The sequence below is a fragment of the Triticum urartu genome, chromosome 5, assembly GCF_003073215.2.
Source record: "Triticum urartu cultivar G1812 chromosome 5, Tu2.1, whole genome shotgun sequence".
Classification (NCBI taxonomy): Eukaryota; Viridiplantae; Streptophyta; class Magnoliopsida; order Poales; family Poaceae; genus Triticum; species Triticum urartu.
The window spans coordinates 45,345,064-45,361,852 of NC_053026.1; the positions used below are offsets into that span (position 1 = coordinate 45,345,064).

The 16,789-nt window shown below is 47.4% G+C and overlaps 1 protein-coding gene across 1 annotated transcript; it reads left to right on the forward strand.

Moving 5' to 3' along the window:
- The first annotated feature begins 11,638 nt into the window (after positions 1-11,638).
- Positions 11,639-15,065, forward strand: LOC125555595. Its single transcript, XM_048718496.1, has 3 exons — positions 11,639-13,090; positions 14,203-14,285; positions 14,646-15,065. Exons 1-3 carry the CDS (start codon positions 11,740-11,742, stop codon positions 14,673-14,675), a joined length of 1,464 nt encoding a protein of 487 aa, XP_048574453.1. The 5' UTR covers positions 11,639-11,739; the 3' UTR covers positions 14,676-15,065.
- The last annotated feature ends 1,724 nt before the right edge of the window (positions 15,066-16,789 follow it).

Consider the following 16,789-nt stretch of genomic DNA (forward strand, 5'->3'; position numbering starts at 1 on the left):
CTTAAACCTGGGGGCTTCTTTAACAGAAGCTTATTTATACGGGCTTCACGCCCAACACATGCGTCAAACTTCCGCATGTACCTTTTTCTTCACCATTATATGCATCGATATGACTTAAGTTTTGGCCAAGCTGGGTTGCATGGCTCCTGTGCTTACCCCTACGTTCCCGATTGTTCGGCTAGGCGGTAAAGGGAGCACCTCTGCGATTGTTACTGTCGGGTCAGCCGGACGTGTACCTCAGACTGGGTGAAGCCGAAAGCTAGCGTTCTTAAGGGAATATTCGGTCGGTGAAATAAAAGATGATCTTTTTACTCATTTTATGTGCCCCGGATGCTTTTTTTTCTGCGTCTCTTCACGCAGTCCGGACATGCACCTTAGGGCATGCCTCCCAGCGAAAGGAACCCTTAACGGAACTATTCTCTCTGGAAGATGTTTCTTACTAACCATGTAATATAACATAACTAGTTGGGCACTTGTCTGATAAAGCACTGATGACCCCTACGCCTGGTCTCCACGCATACCCCGGTTCTTATATAACCGCTAGGGTATTCAGACACACTCCGGACCATCAGGTCCCGAGGTCGAAGCGAAAAGGTCGGCAACGACAAACGATCTACAATCCGGCTAGAAGGCATTACACATGTCAATTCAAAATTACACAGTCATTCTGACTGATTGTATTCCTCTTCTATACCATCTAACAGGCTGTCTAATTTACAGTCCTGCTGGGAATACTTCGCGGCCAACTCTACTTGGCCGTATACTAAGCTTACAGGAATCTCCTTCCCGTCAGGCCCCATTGGTCCGACCTCGGCCATGTGGTTTGGGTCAGACTTCGTAAAACGGGTCTTCGCCATGGCCCAGGCCTCCCTAGCGCCTTGTCGGCAGGCTGATATCTTCCACAACCGGAAGCGCCACCGAGCTCCCTTCAGCTTCTCCGCAAGCTCTCCAAGGCCCTCGGGCACGGAGTGGGCAGGCCATAAGGCTTGGCCAATACCTCGCATCGCCTGCTGAATTCGCTCGTGCAGTTGCAAGAGTTCAGGAAGAAGGTCACCCGTAGAACCGGGCATCTCCTCTGTAGTACGACCTGTGAGCATACCTACAAACATTACTCTGTTAGTCGACTTCCTCGCCGAACTCTTTTTTCAAAGTTCGTTCAAGCACTTACTAAAAATGCCGCGTCGAAGCCGCTGATTCTCCTTCGTGGAGTCCGACAGCTGGCCACGAACATCTTTAAGTTCGACGTCCAGCTTGGTGTTGGCATCCTAAAGATCATTCTTCTCTCGCCTCACCTTTGTCAACATACTCTCACCGGCCTTTAGCCGGCGCAAGAGTTGTTGCTTGTCCGGATCGAGTCCGGCACCATCTGCAATATGATTTGTCAGATTTGCACCCACACCGCACAATACTAATCTTTTGAAGTGTATCTTACCTGAGGGGGTCTCTTTGGGCTCCCCTGCTACGGCTCGTGCGGCCTCTAGTTGGGCCTTGCACTTTTCCAGCTCCTGGGACAGTATGGTATTCTTCTCTGTAAGAACCTGCATATTAAATGATCCTTAAATCAGTTGCTCTAACTGATTCAAGTCTCGGGGGCTACTGGCATATATATATATATATATAACCAAAATTTTATTACCCGTATGTCTTTTACATACTGCTCCGTGGTTCTGGCTAAACCATTTTGAGCGGCACGGAGGTACGCATCTCCCGAATGAAAGGCATCTAAAGCCTCTTGGGAGAAACAAGCATCGCGTAGAATTGTCCGGCGACGCCTGTAGTTCATGGCACTCTCCACTTCAGAATTTGTGGCAGACAGCCTGTTCGCATCCTCTGTCGGAGGAGCGTCCGGTGCGCGCCTTGTGCTTGCCTCCGCTTCCTGGCCAGACGTTGGAGCCTGGCTGGTGGAGGCGCGATCGGCAACCTCTTCGGATGTAGTCCGGCGAGGTCTCTTCGTTCTGAAGATAGCACGAATGTTAATATGCCCTGACAGAATAACTCCAGGGAAAAAGAGGGTGAACTATAATTTTGCGCCGGCATCTCAGTCCGGACTACATTCCTTTTTGCCCCACGGGGCCCTGCGGCCCCTCGTTGGCTAGCCGCTGCAGGTTCGGCCTCCTGCCTCGGAAATCTCCCCTGCAAAACACGGTTGTCGTCAGAAACACCAGGATACGTGAGGGTGGAATCTCTTTCAAGGGAATAAGACCCCGGTTTCTGTCACCTGGGAGGCCGGGATTAACCCTGGGTAATCCGCCGTAATGGCTACCAAGGTATTGTCCTTGCTTAGCTGATGGAACACCCCGTCGATAAGCTCCACCGATATGTCCGGATCCTCTTCGGGGTCCGGATTGAGGGACCGTTCTGGGTCCTCGGGCTGTGGAGGGCGGCTGTTTATATCCTTTACCTCCTGTCGCAGTTCCTGCATTGAAGTCGTTAGACTACCTATCTAACCGTGGGAGTATAAAACAAATGGGCAAGCGCAATTGTTCACTTACCCAACTTGGAGGATCGTACATACTGAATCCGGCCCGTGGGTTGACGCGGAGGAATTCCTCCTTTTCTCCCTTGTACAAAGAGGATAAGATCTTTACTAATGCGGCGGCTGAGGCCGGCCCCTTACGACCGTAACGTGTGGCGTCATCCTCCCCGTTGAAATCCCACATGGGGTGGCCTCTATATTGAAGCGGCTGCACCCCCCGCATAATGCATGTGGCCATGACTCCAATCATGGTTAGTCCGGAATGAGCCAACAGTCTTATCCGGCTCATCAGGTAAATGATGTCTCTGTCGCTTTCTCTCTGACAGCTCTGCGGACGCCAGCTCAAGCGCTTCTTCAATGGAGCACTGTTAAACTCAGGGAGACCAACTCGGATAGGGTCCGGTAGCGGGACGTCATCTATGTAAAACCATTCCGAAGGCCAGTCCTCGGACACCTTCTTTAGGGTTCCGGATAGGTATCCGGTCCCGGCGATGCGCCATACTTCGGCTCCGCCCACTTGGTATATAGACCCCTCTTGAGAACGGGGTACCAGGCAGAATAACCTCTTCCACAGCGCGAAATGAGCCTCAACGCCTAAAAATAGGTCGCAAAGGGCGACGAAACCCGCAATATGTAATACGGAGGCGGGCGTGAGATTGTGCAGCTGGAGGCCGTAGAACTCCAGAAGCCCGCGGAGAAATGGATGAATTGGAAATCCCAGTCCCCTTATTAGATAAGGGACGAGGCACACCCGCTCTCCTTTAGAAGGATTGGGGGTGCTCTCCGCTTGTTTTCCGCCATTGTAGGTGGCGAGGTCGGCTCAGACCGGGACCATGTATGCCTGAGGGAGAAATCCCTTGTCCTGAAGCGACACTAACTCGCTATGCAGGATGGTGCAACTCTCCTAGTCCCCGGGTTTGGGACCGGAGGGGCGAGGGGAGGAGCTACGATGGCTGGTCATGTTGGAATGGACCTTTGCTGGAAGCGCTCTGATGATAATTCGCGGAGAGGAGAAGATGTGGTTTGGACCTAAATCCCCATCCCGTTAAATAGGCGGCTCGTTTATACGGCTAGGGGTGTGGATGTAAAAACGCCCCGGCTTTTCGCATTCGTTTGACACGTGGAAGACGGCCATTATTGGGCGTGGAAGCCGAGGAGCACTACATTACAAAAATCGGACATTATTCCTACAGGTACACAGGATTTGGAGAAGAACCCGCCTTGCAATGCCGAACAATCTGCGCGCCGGACTCGTCGTCATTGAAGCCTGGCTCGGGGGCTACTGAGGGAGTCCTGGATTAGGGGGTGTTCGGGTAGCCGGACTATACCTTCAGCCGGACTCCTGGACTATGAAGATACAAGATTGAAGACTTCGTCCCGTGTCTGGATGGGACTTTCCTTGGCGTGGAAGGCAAGCTTGACGATGCGGATATTCAAGATCTCCTACCATTGTAACCGACTCTATGTAACCCTAACCCTATCCGGTGTCTATATAAACCGGAGGGTTGTAGTCCGTAGGGAATCAACTCCATAGATAACAATCATACCATAGGCTAGCTTCTAGGGTTTAGCCTCCTTGATCTCGTGGTAGATCTACTCTTGTACTACCCATATTATCAATATTAATCAAGCAGGACGTAGGGTTTTACCTCCATCAAAAGGGCCCGAACCTGGGTAAAACATCGTGTTCCCTGCCTCCTGTTACCATCCGGCCTAGACACACAATTCGGGACCCCCTACCCGAGATCCGCCGGTTTTGACACTGACAGTAGTGCTTGCTACGTCTTGTTTTGCAGTATTTTCTTAGCTTGCTACTACAGTTTGGTAGTAATTTTTTAGCTTGCTACTACCTCTTCTTCTATTACCTGTTCACTTGGTACTACATGTTCTGTTTCTGTACTTTTTTCTTGTAGTGAAGGCAGAGAATATGCATCCTTTTAAGTCTTCAACTGTGCTATCTTCTCTCAGATTAATCTCCCTGTCCTGTTTGGCGTCAAATTCTTTGTATTTCTCTTGGGATCTTGATGGACCTAATAATCTTCTCTGAATTTAATCATGCTGCAGAACCAACGGAAGATGATCAGAGCGCGGCTCTGGACACTGCAGGAATTCATATGGACCGCCACCAATTTTAATTGAAGATAACCGTGAAATGCATACAAAAGAAACTAAAAACATAGTATACAGAGATCATTGATTCTCATAGTCACTTACCCACAAAGAAAGCTACATGATATAGTTTCTTTAGTAGTAGGTATATATTTTTAGTAATGGGTACTCCCTGTGTAAAGTAATATGAGAGCGTTTAAATCATTATGATCTAAACGCTCTCATATTACTTTACAAAGGGAGTAAATGATAGTATCCTCTTTCTGTACAGGCCCAGTAAATTTTATAGGTTCAATTATTAATTGTTGCACATAGTTGGATTTGTTTCTAAGTTCTAATTTGTTCTATAACAGTAAGAATGTAGTTCTCCAGAGTTCAGTGCTACGTACGGTTAAGTAATTCATGTAGTGAGTAAATGGATGACACTCAGATTGTCAGAATGTGCTTACTGTAGTACATAAATAATCCTACAGATGAGTTACTTGTATAGCACTTTCTAGGTTTGTACATCACGTTGAATTTTGCAAAGAGAGATAATTCTGAAGTTATTTCGTATTTGCTGTGTATATGCAGTTTTTGTTTTTGTTTCATGTGGTCCATCAAGAATCAACGAAATAATGTTGAGAGTTGTTAGAACAAGACTCACCACAGGATTGAGACTAGCATGAACATGCTTCAGGAACTGAACATAGAGAGCTCAGTCACTATTTATATGACAAAAGGAGCATGTCTATTTGTGCGTGGGAGTAAAGAGGTCCGTATTTGCATAGCACAGTAATACCTTTAAAGCTACAAGTACAGTAGTTCAACATAGGTCAGGGACTTTCCCTGCTGCTCTAATCCCCTTGACCTGTTCAAGGGATGTTTTGTTGTTCCCGTATGGTCGATGAAAATTTACTGGAGGCCATACAGCAGCTCTTATATTTAGGACTGTCCCTATGATATGTACTGAAGGTAGGTTTTGAAGACTGAAACTGTATCGGATGACCGCTCACGCTTCTGTATATAAATGTGCATTCGAATTGTGGTTGTTTATCTCAGCACACCGCTTGCTCTCTTTCTTTATTCTTTTTTTTGGCAAAGTACAGTTCGCCCTTTTTAGTCATTTGCGATGATTTGGTGTGATAGAAAGCATGATACCATTGCTACCCCATCGGATATGGATGTCCCACGAATACAACGAGAGGCTTAAATGTGCACATACACCTTCTGATAAAACCCGGCTCTGATGGAAAGAAAATGCCAGGCAAGATGGCATGCCAATAAGGCCTCGCCCTCCACAAAGAAAGTAGAAGATCTGTCTAAAGTTTTTAGACCCTCTTTGCACTCCCACTTTGTTCTCGAACTAGAAGCATATGCCAATCAGGAGGCTGCACTAGAATGACATAAGCTATGAATGACAGTGACACAAATCTTAGTACGAGAGTAGCAATGTGTACTTCCTACTTTGTAAAATATATCGATCATGTGATGAATAAATCTATGCTTGCAATTCACCTTTATACATTCCTTGCCTTATTGTAACCCCAAATTGCACATATATTTTTTCTCTAAATTCTAAATTGGTCAAATAAAAAAAATGAGCAAACTAGCATTACTATGCCGTAACATATTTCGTCATGATGCATCAACGGGGCGCGGCGTGCCGCCGTGTGGGCATTGCTAGTTTAACCTTATAAATGAAAATAAAAACTTTTAAAAAGCAGCCAGACAATCAGCAGCCCAAGGCGTTGTCATCCTTATCGACGAACGCCGGCACCTCCATCCACGCGAAGGCATGCTGGTAGTCCGCCAGCGCCACCGCCTATTACACGACACCGGCTACTACCTTCGCACTGCCAGCACCTAACGCTTTGTCGCCTGTCACTCGGCCTCTAGGATGTGTTCCTCAGCCTCTACGTCGGCCGTGCCCAGCCAAACCGACGTGTACGACATGTAGACCTGGACGATGCTCGTCCACGCCTAGGATTGCACGCCGGATGTTGGTGGTGCGTTGGCCTCAACACCGGCCGCGAGCGGTGCTGGTGGCGGTGGAGGCGCGCTGGCCTCAGTTTCGAATGCGGAATATGATAGGGCATCCGCTAGGCCCGGCCACCGGGGAGCTCCGACTCCTTGTAGGCCCGCCTGTTGGCCTTCTCCAGCCGTCAGCGAGCGGCACGGAAACCGATGCCCGCCGCGTCGGTGCTTGCCGAGGAGGCGATAAAAAAGTAGACCAAGAAAGCGGCGCCAATGAGACGGTGAAGAAGATGACCAAGAAAGCGCCTCCGATGCCTCGTCCTCATCCGGCGACTCAGGCACCATCTTCGGCCACCCCCATGGCCACTACTCTGGCACGTTGGCCGCCGCTACCTGCTAAGGGTCGTGGACGCCAAGTGGTTAATGAAATTCCTTAAAGGTAAAAAATGCATTTGCATTTCGCCCGATACATTGTGCGGTGATTGCTTGTGGTCGATGGTTGATGGACTTTTTTGTTATTATCGTAGTGCGAAGATAAACGCGGCTGAATTCCTGTCATCTTTGGAGACGTCACATGTGCTTGGGCTTCAAGATCTCAACTATGATTCGATGTTTGATCACCAATGGGGCGAAGGGGAAGCCAAGACCGAGGAGGAAGAGATTGAAGATCCCATGGAGACCGAGACCCAACCAAGCTCCAATCAACAAACAAAAAAGACTTAGAACTACTCGCAGGATGAAGATGTTGCTTTGTGTTATGTTTGGATAAACATCTCCCTTGATGCAACGGTTGGAACAGACCAATCAGAGGAACATTTTTGGGAGAATCACCGACTACTACAACAACTCCATGGATGTCACATCAAGCCACACCCAAGGCTCTCTTGGGCACCGTTGGGGTACCATCCAAGATCAATGCAACCTATCACCTATGGTCTGGTTGTATTGACTAGGTGAACCATGCACCACTGAGCGGTGTGCCGGTCATTGAGTATGGCCCTATCAACCAAGGTTTTTTTCAAGCAACGAAACAAGAAGTTCGACCACAAGCCCTTCTCACTATACCATTGCTATAAGGAACTTTGCATGAATGACAAGTGGAGTAGGATAAATGATGAGACCACTCCAAAGAGATCAAGGTTTATTATATCCCATTGAGGATGATGATGAGGATGAAGATGCCAACAAGAGCCCAGATGGCAAAAAGATTGCGAAAGAGAGAAATGGGAGAGGATCATTCAGTGGCACATACAAAGAGTAGCTTGTGGCCATGATTGATGCCAAGAAATTCTTGGCGATCGAACGCAATGAAGAGAAGGCGACGAGATGGAACAAGCTCAAGTTGTTGGAGGACGAGAAGTGAAAACCGAAGTTGGCAACTGAAGAGAGGAAGTTGAAAGTGGAGGTGCGTAGGCTTGCACTCGACAAGGAGAGGCTTCGGAATGGAGAGAAAGCCGAAGACCGTGCTATCATGTTCATGAATCCAACCACAGTGGATGATACCGCAAAGAAATTTTTGTTAGGTAGGCCGGGTTCTAACCCCAATGTCGTTTTTGTTAGGTTTAGCGTCTTGGTTGGGGTGGGTGGCGATGTACCTTAGTAGGAATAATGTCTTTCACGCCCGATCCCCGTCCAATGGTGCGTCTAGTATTGTAGGAGGGTGTCTGGATCTATTTGTATACAATTTTTGTTCGTCTTCGTTCATGGTTACAGGTTTGACCTTTCCAATCTACGACTCTCTTCATCGGTGATGGCTGCTGCTCTGGTGCGCTGGTCCTTTAGGACCTTAGCATAGTGACTTCCCGACTGTCTACTAAAATAAGGTTTGCCTGGCTCCGGTGAGGGAGTGGCGATGATGACGACGCGCCTTCAGCTCGCTCCAATGTTTGTAGTCATCGGTAGGTGGTCCATGGACCTGGTTGTAATGTTTATCATCTCTAGTCTTCTTTGTACTGCCATGATTGATTATGAATAGATAAAAAGTTCTCTCGCCAAAAAAACAATAGTTCTACGACTTTACACTATTTTTGCCATTCATATATCATAATTTGCTTTCTAGAAACCTATGGATGTTATGGGTTTGAAGACTTGTTGAATGTGGCTGATATGAATCCAAATCAACAATTGGCCCATTTTGGTGTGTCATCACATGTTCTATGTGTGTTTTATGTTGTCCGTGCTGAACTTGCTTGCTAATGATGGATACAAGAGCAAAATACCAGCTCTCTTATAAGTGTGCTAATTGAGTGTCTCTTTTATCGATATTAACATCTACTACCTCCGTCCGGAATGACTTGTCATAGAAATGGTTAACCATTTCTGCGACAAGTAATTCCGGACGGAGGGAGTATTTAATATTATGTCAATCACTGTCATGTCAATCAAGTTTAATCATTTTCGTTCATTCAAATGCACTACACCACGACACATAAAGTAGTATCAAACAATTTGTTGAGATAGGCCATTAGGGCGACATACTTAGTGTCAGCAAAGAAAATCATCGAGAAAAAGCAGTTGCCGGCTATACTGTCATTGGCAAAGGTCTTTGTCAAAATATAATATAAGTCGACTAGCACTATGACAGGGTAGGTGTGATCTACACCTCCAGACTTTCTACACCGACATGCGTTACTGTGCCGATAGTTCATCCGACATTGTTCTATATGCACAGATAGTGCGACGTCCAATACTTCTAACGAAACACTACTCAAGGTTCCACATTTTTAGCATAAATCCAGATGCACCATATATATTATCATGAAATTAAACTCAAAATATGCAATTCATGTTCAGTTTGTAATACTCAATAATAGCAACATTCCATTCATTATAAGATACCATTGATCAATGCATTCATTCAACATATATCGAAGATTACTAGTTTTATTCAATCAACTTAGCTACAACCATTGAGGAAATGCATAGGTCGACATACACGGCGTGTTACAAAATATGATGGTCAAGTTCCTATAATACAAGTGTTCAATCGCTCGGAATATTATGGAAGATACCAAGTCTTCAATCACCAACCTGGCATCAACTTCCATATGAACAAAGTATGTCAACCATGTTATGAACAAAAGCGGCCACCATAACATCTTAGATCAACTTGTAGACTTGCTACTTCATGCCATTTGTCCTTGCAAAGGAACTCATGTGTTTCAGCTATCTCGGGACAAGATAATTTGTCCTCCTAAGGACACATTCCACACTTTTTGTAGGTGCCCGCGCACTGGCAAAGGTGTGATGCATCCCTGAGATTACGTCGATGTGTAATACATGTCCGGAGTGGCTCTTACCCAGTTACACTCCATGGTGGACCTCAACGATGGCGATTGGATGCGTCTATTGATGCTGTTGTACAAGTGCTAGCATGCGCGGAATAAAATTACCCATCATAAGTTGGCACCACCGGTTGAAGCGTCTAAACGTTTTCTGCAGAGCTACGTGTCCTCCCTGTTGAACCTGCAACACTATTCCACAGTGGAGATAGTTAAAGGGAAGATGATGGCAGATGAGGATGGTGTGGCTCAACCGTTATTGCATGCGAAAATTCCAAAGCCACCACCTTCTAAATGGAAGCCTCCTCCTGCAAGATGGAACGTCGATGGGTCTCTGTCTACGACCGATGGTACTGCAGGCACCTGCATGATATTGCATGACCAGGACGGTGCCATCATCTCCTGGCTTGCTGCTCCCTTTGGTCCTGCCCTGACGTCCTGCATGCTGAGTTCGCTGTCTGCATGGAAGGACTGGCCTTGGCGCAACCAGTGGACGGAACTTCCGATAATTCTGGAGTGTGATAGCAAGATGGCAGTGGAGATGATGACATCAACAGAACACAACAGATCCATATATGCCATGGTGATTTCTAAGATCAAGTTTCTTTTGGGTCAAAGAGAGTGTGTAGTCATTCATATTACTATAGAGCAAAATAATGCAAGTCATGTTCTAGCAAACTTGGTAAATCGGAGAACCGCACGGTTGTTTGGCTCCGTTCTAGACAGGCAAGTATCCCTAGTCTGTGTAGGGATGAACTTATTTGGTCTTGAGTAATACACGCCTTTTTACGCCTGCAAAGAAAAAATTTGTTCATTTTTCTGAGTTGCCATTGAGTCCAATGATCTATCTAATACTATAATAGTAGAAGATGTACTACAACGGACTACACTCGCGGACTCTTGAATTATGCATAAGTCAGCATCAATATTATAAATAGTAGTTTTCAGGATCAAAACATGTCATATTTGTTTGTAGAAGGCCATTTGAACATACACATGCAAGCCTCATGATAAAATTGAACCAAGCAAGGAGGCAACTTTTTTTGAAGTTCTGTATTAAGTGGTTTCGTTTTCAGCATACGTCAATTGCTCTGTGAACCATTTTCCAATGAAGAAGAGCATTCTTTGCAAGTATGCCACACAACACTGCCAAGACAAATAAACAATAAACAATGTCATGTCTTTTATTTTGACTAAAAGATCTTAAATAATCTCGAAAGCATCAAGCTATGGGACTGGAGATGGATAACGAAGGAGGGGGGGGGGGGTTGAAAACCATGGGCACCGGATGGGGTTTGGGGTGGGTCCGGAATGTCGGAGTCCTACCTGACCGACGTTTAAACTCGCCTAGACATCTTGGGTTTAAAATCGGAAGTCTGAACCAGTCGAGCCCAATACATGCGTAGTCTGCAAATTTTTTTGAACATTAGTAGAGACACAAGCGCTTATATACACGCGCATACATTCATCTCTATGAATGTACACACGCACACTCTATCCCTATGAGCATCTCTGAAAAACTGAGCCGGCATATCATCTTAAGATTTACGAAGTCATCGTAGGCGCCCCCTCATCGACGGGAACGTCTCCTCCCACTGAATGTGCATCGTCAAAAATCCTGAAATAAATCTAGAAATAAATGCGAGCATCAAAATTTAAACCCTGATGGGCTTGAGATACCACAGTCCCTAACCATTCAATCACAGATTGTTTCGCTCGTAGTCTTCAGTTAGAGGGCTAAAAATGTCCGAACCGATGTTAGAAGTGTCCTAACTCCTAAGTGCCGGGGCTCAGACGGCTGGTCAAAAAGAAAAAGACCACCTGCAGCCTAGTAGCCAATGCGCACGCAACCTCTACAGTCTACGGACGACAGGCGCCCCGGCACTACCGTCCAACCAACCACACCAACCCACCGCCATGTCACTCCGGCGCCTGCTAGGCTTCTCCGCCACCGTCTCCGGCCGCCTCCCCCTCCGCCGCTGCCTCACCACCGCCGCCGCTCCGCACCCACCATGCCCCCGCTCCCCCTCCACCGCCGCCCCCTCGAACCCGTCGCGCCGCCACCACCTTCCCACCGCCGCCGCCTCGCACCCACCATGGCGCCGCCGCCTCTCCACCGCCGCCCCCAAGCACCCGCCGTGGGCCATGATTGACTACAACTCCCTCGTCGACGAATCGTCGTCGGCGCCGGGCGCGTGCTTCGGCCCCGTCGAGCCTCCACTTGTCTCCCGCATCACCGCCCCGGCGCACCTCCTCAATCCCAGGGAGCGCCCCGCCGCCGGCAGCAGCGTCGTCCAACTCGTCACCGGCCACGTCAACGCCACCAGCGGCGACGGCCACCTCCTCCTCGCCTACTACGACATCCTAGGGGAGGGTCCCCGAGAATCCTGGAACGGCAACGCCGACGTCGAGGCCGAGCGCTGCATCTGCAACCCCATCAGCGGCGAGGTGCTCCGCCTCCCGTACCCCGGTGGCCCCGGAGGGTCCAGGAAGAACCTGGGCCACCGCCACATGGGCCTCCTCACCCAAGCCGGCGGCGGTTGCGGGCACGGCCCCCCTGACAGGTTCGCCGTCGCCGACATCGTCAGCCAGCGTGACCGCATCGTCGATCGGTTTCTCCCGGAGGTAGGCAGGTGGGATCTGCTTCTTGGCGTACCATGCCGGCCACCGCTCGCGTGGGAGATGGAGATGGACCAAGAGACGGTGGCCTTCGCCGGCCGCCTCTGGTGGGTCGACCTGACCTGCGGCGCCGTCTCCATGGACCCGTTCAGCAACCAGCCGGAGCTCCGCTTCGTCCCGCTGCCGAATGGCACCTCGCTCACCTTCATTCTCTTGGAACACAAAGACTCGAGCGCGGAGCATCTTGCCCAGTTCAGGCGGGAGGTGGCCAAGTGCCGGCGCATCGGCGTCAGCGAGGGGAGGCTGCGCTTCGTTGACGCGTCCATTCACGACCCGTTCCTGCTCAGCTCGTTTGTGCTTGACGACGAGGCCAGGAGCTGGACGCTGGAGCACCAGGTGGAGCTCAGGAAGGTCTTGGAGGATGGAGGCCACCCGTGCGAACAGGCGAAGAGGCCGCCGCAGATCGCCGTCATCGACCCACTCAACGCCGACATCATCTACATCACCGTCGGCGAGCAGAAGCACATCGTCGCCGTGGACATGTACCAGGAGAAGGTGATTGGGAGCTCTCCGCTTCAAAACCAATACCATTCGCTTGTACCATGCGTTCTTCCACCCTGGCTTGGATCAAGCCAGATTCCTAACAAAGGTAATCGATCACCTTCTTGTTACGTTTCAGTTTTGCAATATCTTCTTGGAGACTTTGTGCTGTTGTGGATAGAGTTTCTTTGTTTGGTAGGATTCGTGCTATTGATCTGCTTACGCTATCTTGCTGTAGATTGACAGTTCTCTGTTTGGTAGTCCAGTTCACTTAGGCCTTGTACAATGAGAGATGCTTAGGGAGGTGTTTAGAAAAATAAATCGGATTTTTCTGAAGCACCGGCGCCTATTTCTATAGGAGAGACGCTTAGTTAAGCGTCTACCCTGTACAAATAAGCACCGGTGCTTAAAAAAAATCTGGTTATTTCTCTAAGCACATCTCCTAAGCACCTCCCATTGTACAAGGCCTTAAGCAAGTGCACATCATCTTTCCTTCTGTCATTTCTACTGGGTGCTGTTATTATTTTCGCACATTATTTTGATTCTACATTATCACAATGGCACAATCTTCTTCTTTTAAAATATTGTCCGTGTGCACATGAACCAATTTGTACCACTATGAATTATGTATCAGCTCTTTCAATTCTGATTGTTCACAGTTATGTGTACCGGTGCAGAATTCTAGATATTCTGTTTTGTGTATCAGTTCTGTTTGCTGTCACAATTGTTATCAGCAATTCATACTGTACATAAACTATGAAGATGTGATGATGTTTGGCACTTTTCTCTAGTATAGGGAAGGAGATCTGGACTTCAATATTTAATCCCACTCCAAAAAATGTAAATCATGTTAATGTCATGGTAGTGGTAGCAAAATATTCAGTTTTAAGTCAACTGATCTGAAATTAACGATTGACACAGTTCATAGTATTTAAAGGAGGATATTGTGTAGAGAAATTGAGCTTCTCAAATATTTTGATGTCGCATTATGGGGTATGGTCTCTGGTCTCGACATATATTACCGATATTGTTTCTGCAGTTTGTTTGTAAAGGAATAGTCAGTCTAAGGCAGTACCCATGCTTCTTCTTGGTGAGTAGTATGTTGATATATCTAATTGCCCAAACAGAACATAGTTGCAACTTAGGCATTGGTAATTTGGTATGCATGTTAATTACCCCTTTGCCCAGTTGAAGTCAGATTGATCTTTTCTCTCAATGTAGGAACTGCCTCCATGCCTTCAGAATGGCCGCAGGGCTATCATCAGCGTCGTTCTAGCAACGGTTCTTCTGAGAAAGTACTTAAGGTATTTCTTATCAGAGTGGAATTATATTTTATGAAGAAGAATCAGTGGCTCAACTCCTACTATTTTCGTCATGATGAATATGTGTATAGTTACTTAGTTTGACATGTTTAAGTAATTAGAAGGGCGCGAGGTGGCATGGTAACCATACTGCAACTAAAGCGATTGTTAAGACTGATCATTTTTCGTAAAAAATTACCCATAGTTTACATTGGAATTTTGGCGAAAGATTAAGTAGATCAATAGGGTTTCTCCAAAAATCCTAATACCATGGTCAGAGTGTATATGATATCACTTTTAAGATTGTTTAATATAATTGATACTTCTGCTATAACAAGTGGCTAACATTGAAGCATTGTGCAGGTGGCAGACGGAAGGTTGGTGCTTGCTTGAAGGATGCGGAAGAATCATCTAAAGGTTTGCTAATTTTACCTGTTTTAGGTTTAGTTCAAATGTGCTCATTGTTTAGTTGTGCACGTCCGCAAAGGCAAGTGAGTTCCCAGACCATGTTCACACTGGAAGCTGAGAAACTCTGATAAAAACAGAGCAGAGATGGATTCCTATTAATCCTTTTGGTGAACGCAAATTAGAATGTTTTTACTTTATGCATGTTCTTTTTGAGTTTGCTTTACGCAAATTGAATACTTGTTACCGTCTTTAAAATCATAGTCCTTGTGGTTTATATTTTTTGAGTTGAAAACTGGAAGGTACTCCCAGAAACCTTACCGCTGCTTTTCTTTGGTTGAAAGTATTTTGATTATTGCTGTGGACTGTGGTTTTGGTTCGTTGCGAACTGCAACCCTCATATTTACATATCTGCTGTTTTACAATTGATTGGTGTTACTCGCAAATGTTTTTGAAATGGATGCAATTTAGACTATTAGGCATAGACACGTCGGGTAGGCAGCAGGTCTGGTTCGAACCATTGTTACACTCCGAATGCCACCAGTGCCTAGTTGGCTACTCAAATAGGGCTGTGTTTTGTCAACTTAACCTCGAAATAAATTGATTCAGGAAATGAGCCTTTGAACCTTTTGGAGTGGTCTAGTAGCATTGGAGATCTCATGTTCCTTCTGTACCCATTTCTAAGACCTCTGGATCTGCCGTTATCCACGTGAAAATTCAGGTAAAGGTTTGTCATTTCCTTCATTGAGCAAAGCAAGAGCTCAATTCTTTGAGTGCCCAAGGATTGAATTCTTTCATTCACATATTATACCACCTCAGAAAGCAAAAAATAAATAAATAAATTCATTTAGAGCAACTCTAGCAGTCGGCATTTTGGCATCCTCCATAACGCGTATGGAGCGCGCTCCATGCTATTATGGAGGCCGGCAAGGCAAAGCGCAAACTTGGAGTCGCCATATTGGCAGCCTCCATATTTTTTTCTTTTCTTTTCTGTTGTTTTGGGTTGCATTAACTAAATAGTCACACACAAAATTCGAGGGATGAAAAAACCAATTTGAGTAAACATGGCATTACAAAGTTCCTACATAGGTTCAAAATTTGTCGAGTTTGAGCGACTCTAGCATGATTTTGAGCTCCACCATGTCGAAGGTGAATGCTATGCATGGTGCACATGCATATGTGGTGAGTCCACTCATCCTCTAGGCGCGGCAGGGTGATGGTCCGACGACCTTGTCCTTGTCTCATTATTGCCAATGGTCTTCAATGTCACGGACAGATTTATCAAGGGGGGCAAGGCCTGATATGACGTGGATCATCTTGGTGAATGTCACCATCTTCATGTCAAATATGCGCCACCTAAGGCGGCGGGGAGCAGGTGGTGGCCGACATGAGCTGCTTGGGCAAGGTCTCTCCTACTCATATGGGATTTGCAGGCCGTGCTCGATATCCCAAACAATGGTGTGTGTTCCGAGATCTCAATCTAGGCACTCATTGAGGGCGAGATCCTCCTTGCGGCCTCCAGCGTGCCACGACGATCACACTCCTCCTTGGCGATGAGGGCGGTCGTGTCATGCGCTTCCTCATCCAGGATCTCCTCCTCCTCAGAGAGTAGCACCCAATTTGGTCGTGGGGGAAGCGACTTGGCGACCACCGGGGGAGGGGGGAGTGGAAGCTTTGGGCGGCGAGGAAGGAAGAGGAGGTTGTGGACGGCGGGGATATGAGCTAGGCCGGACATGCCGATGGGTTTTTATAGCCATGGGTGGCGGGCGACTGGAAAAAGTGGTGGCAAAAGTGGTGGGAACTGCTGCAGGCAGTTGGCATGCGGCTATTAATTGACCCACTTCTCGGTGCCATGGGCCTCTGGCCATCTGTGCCATTGGCAGGGAAAGGAGATAGGCCGCGTGGGAGGCTGAGGAGGGAGTTGAAACCTCCATCCCGCGTGAGCGGTTGGCAGATGGAGTTCCCTCCAAACCAACGCCCCATAACATCCAAATATGAAGGCGCACGGGCTCGATTTGGAGAGACATCCATAACCCGGGGGCATACAAGCGGTTATTATCCTGATCGGGTTGATATGGCCACTCTGCTCGAGTTGCTCTTAT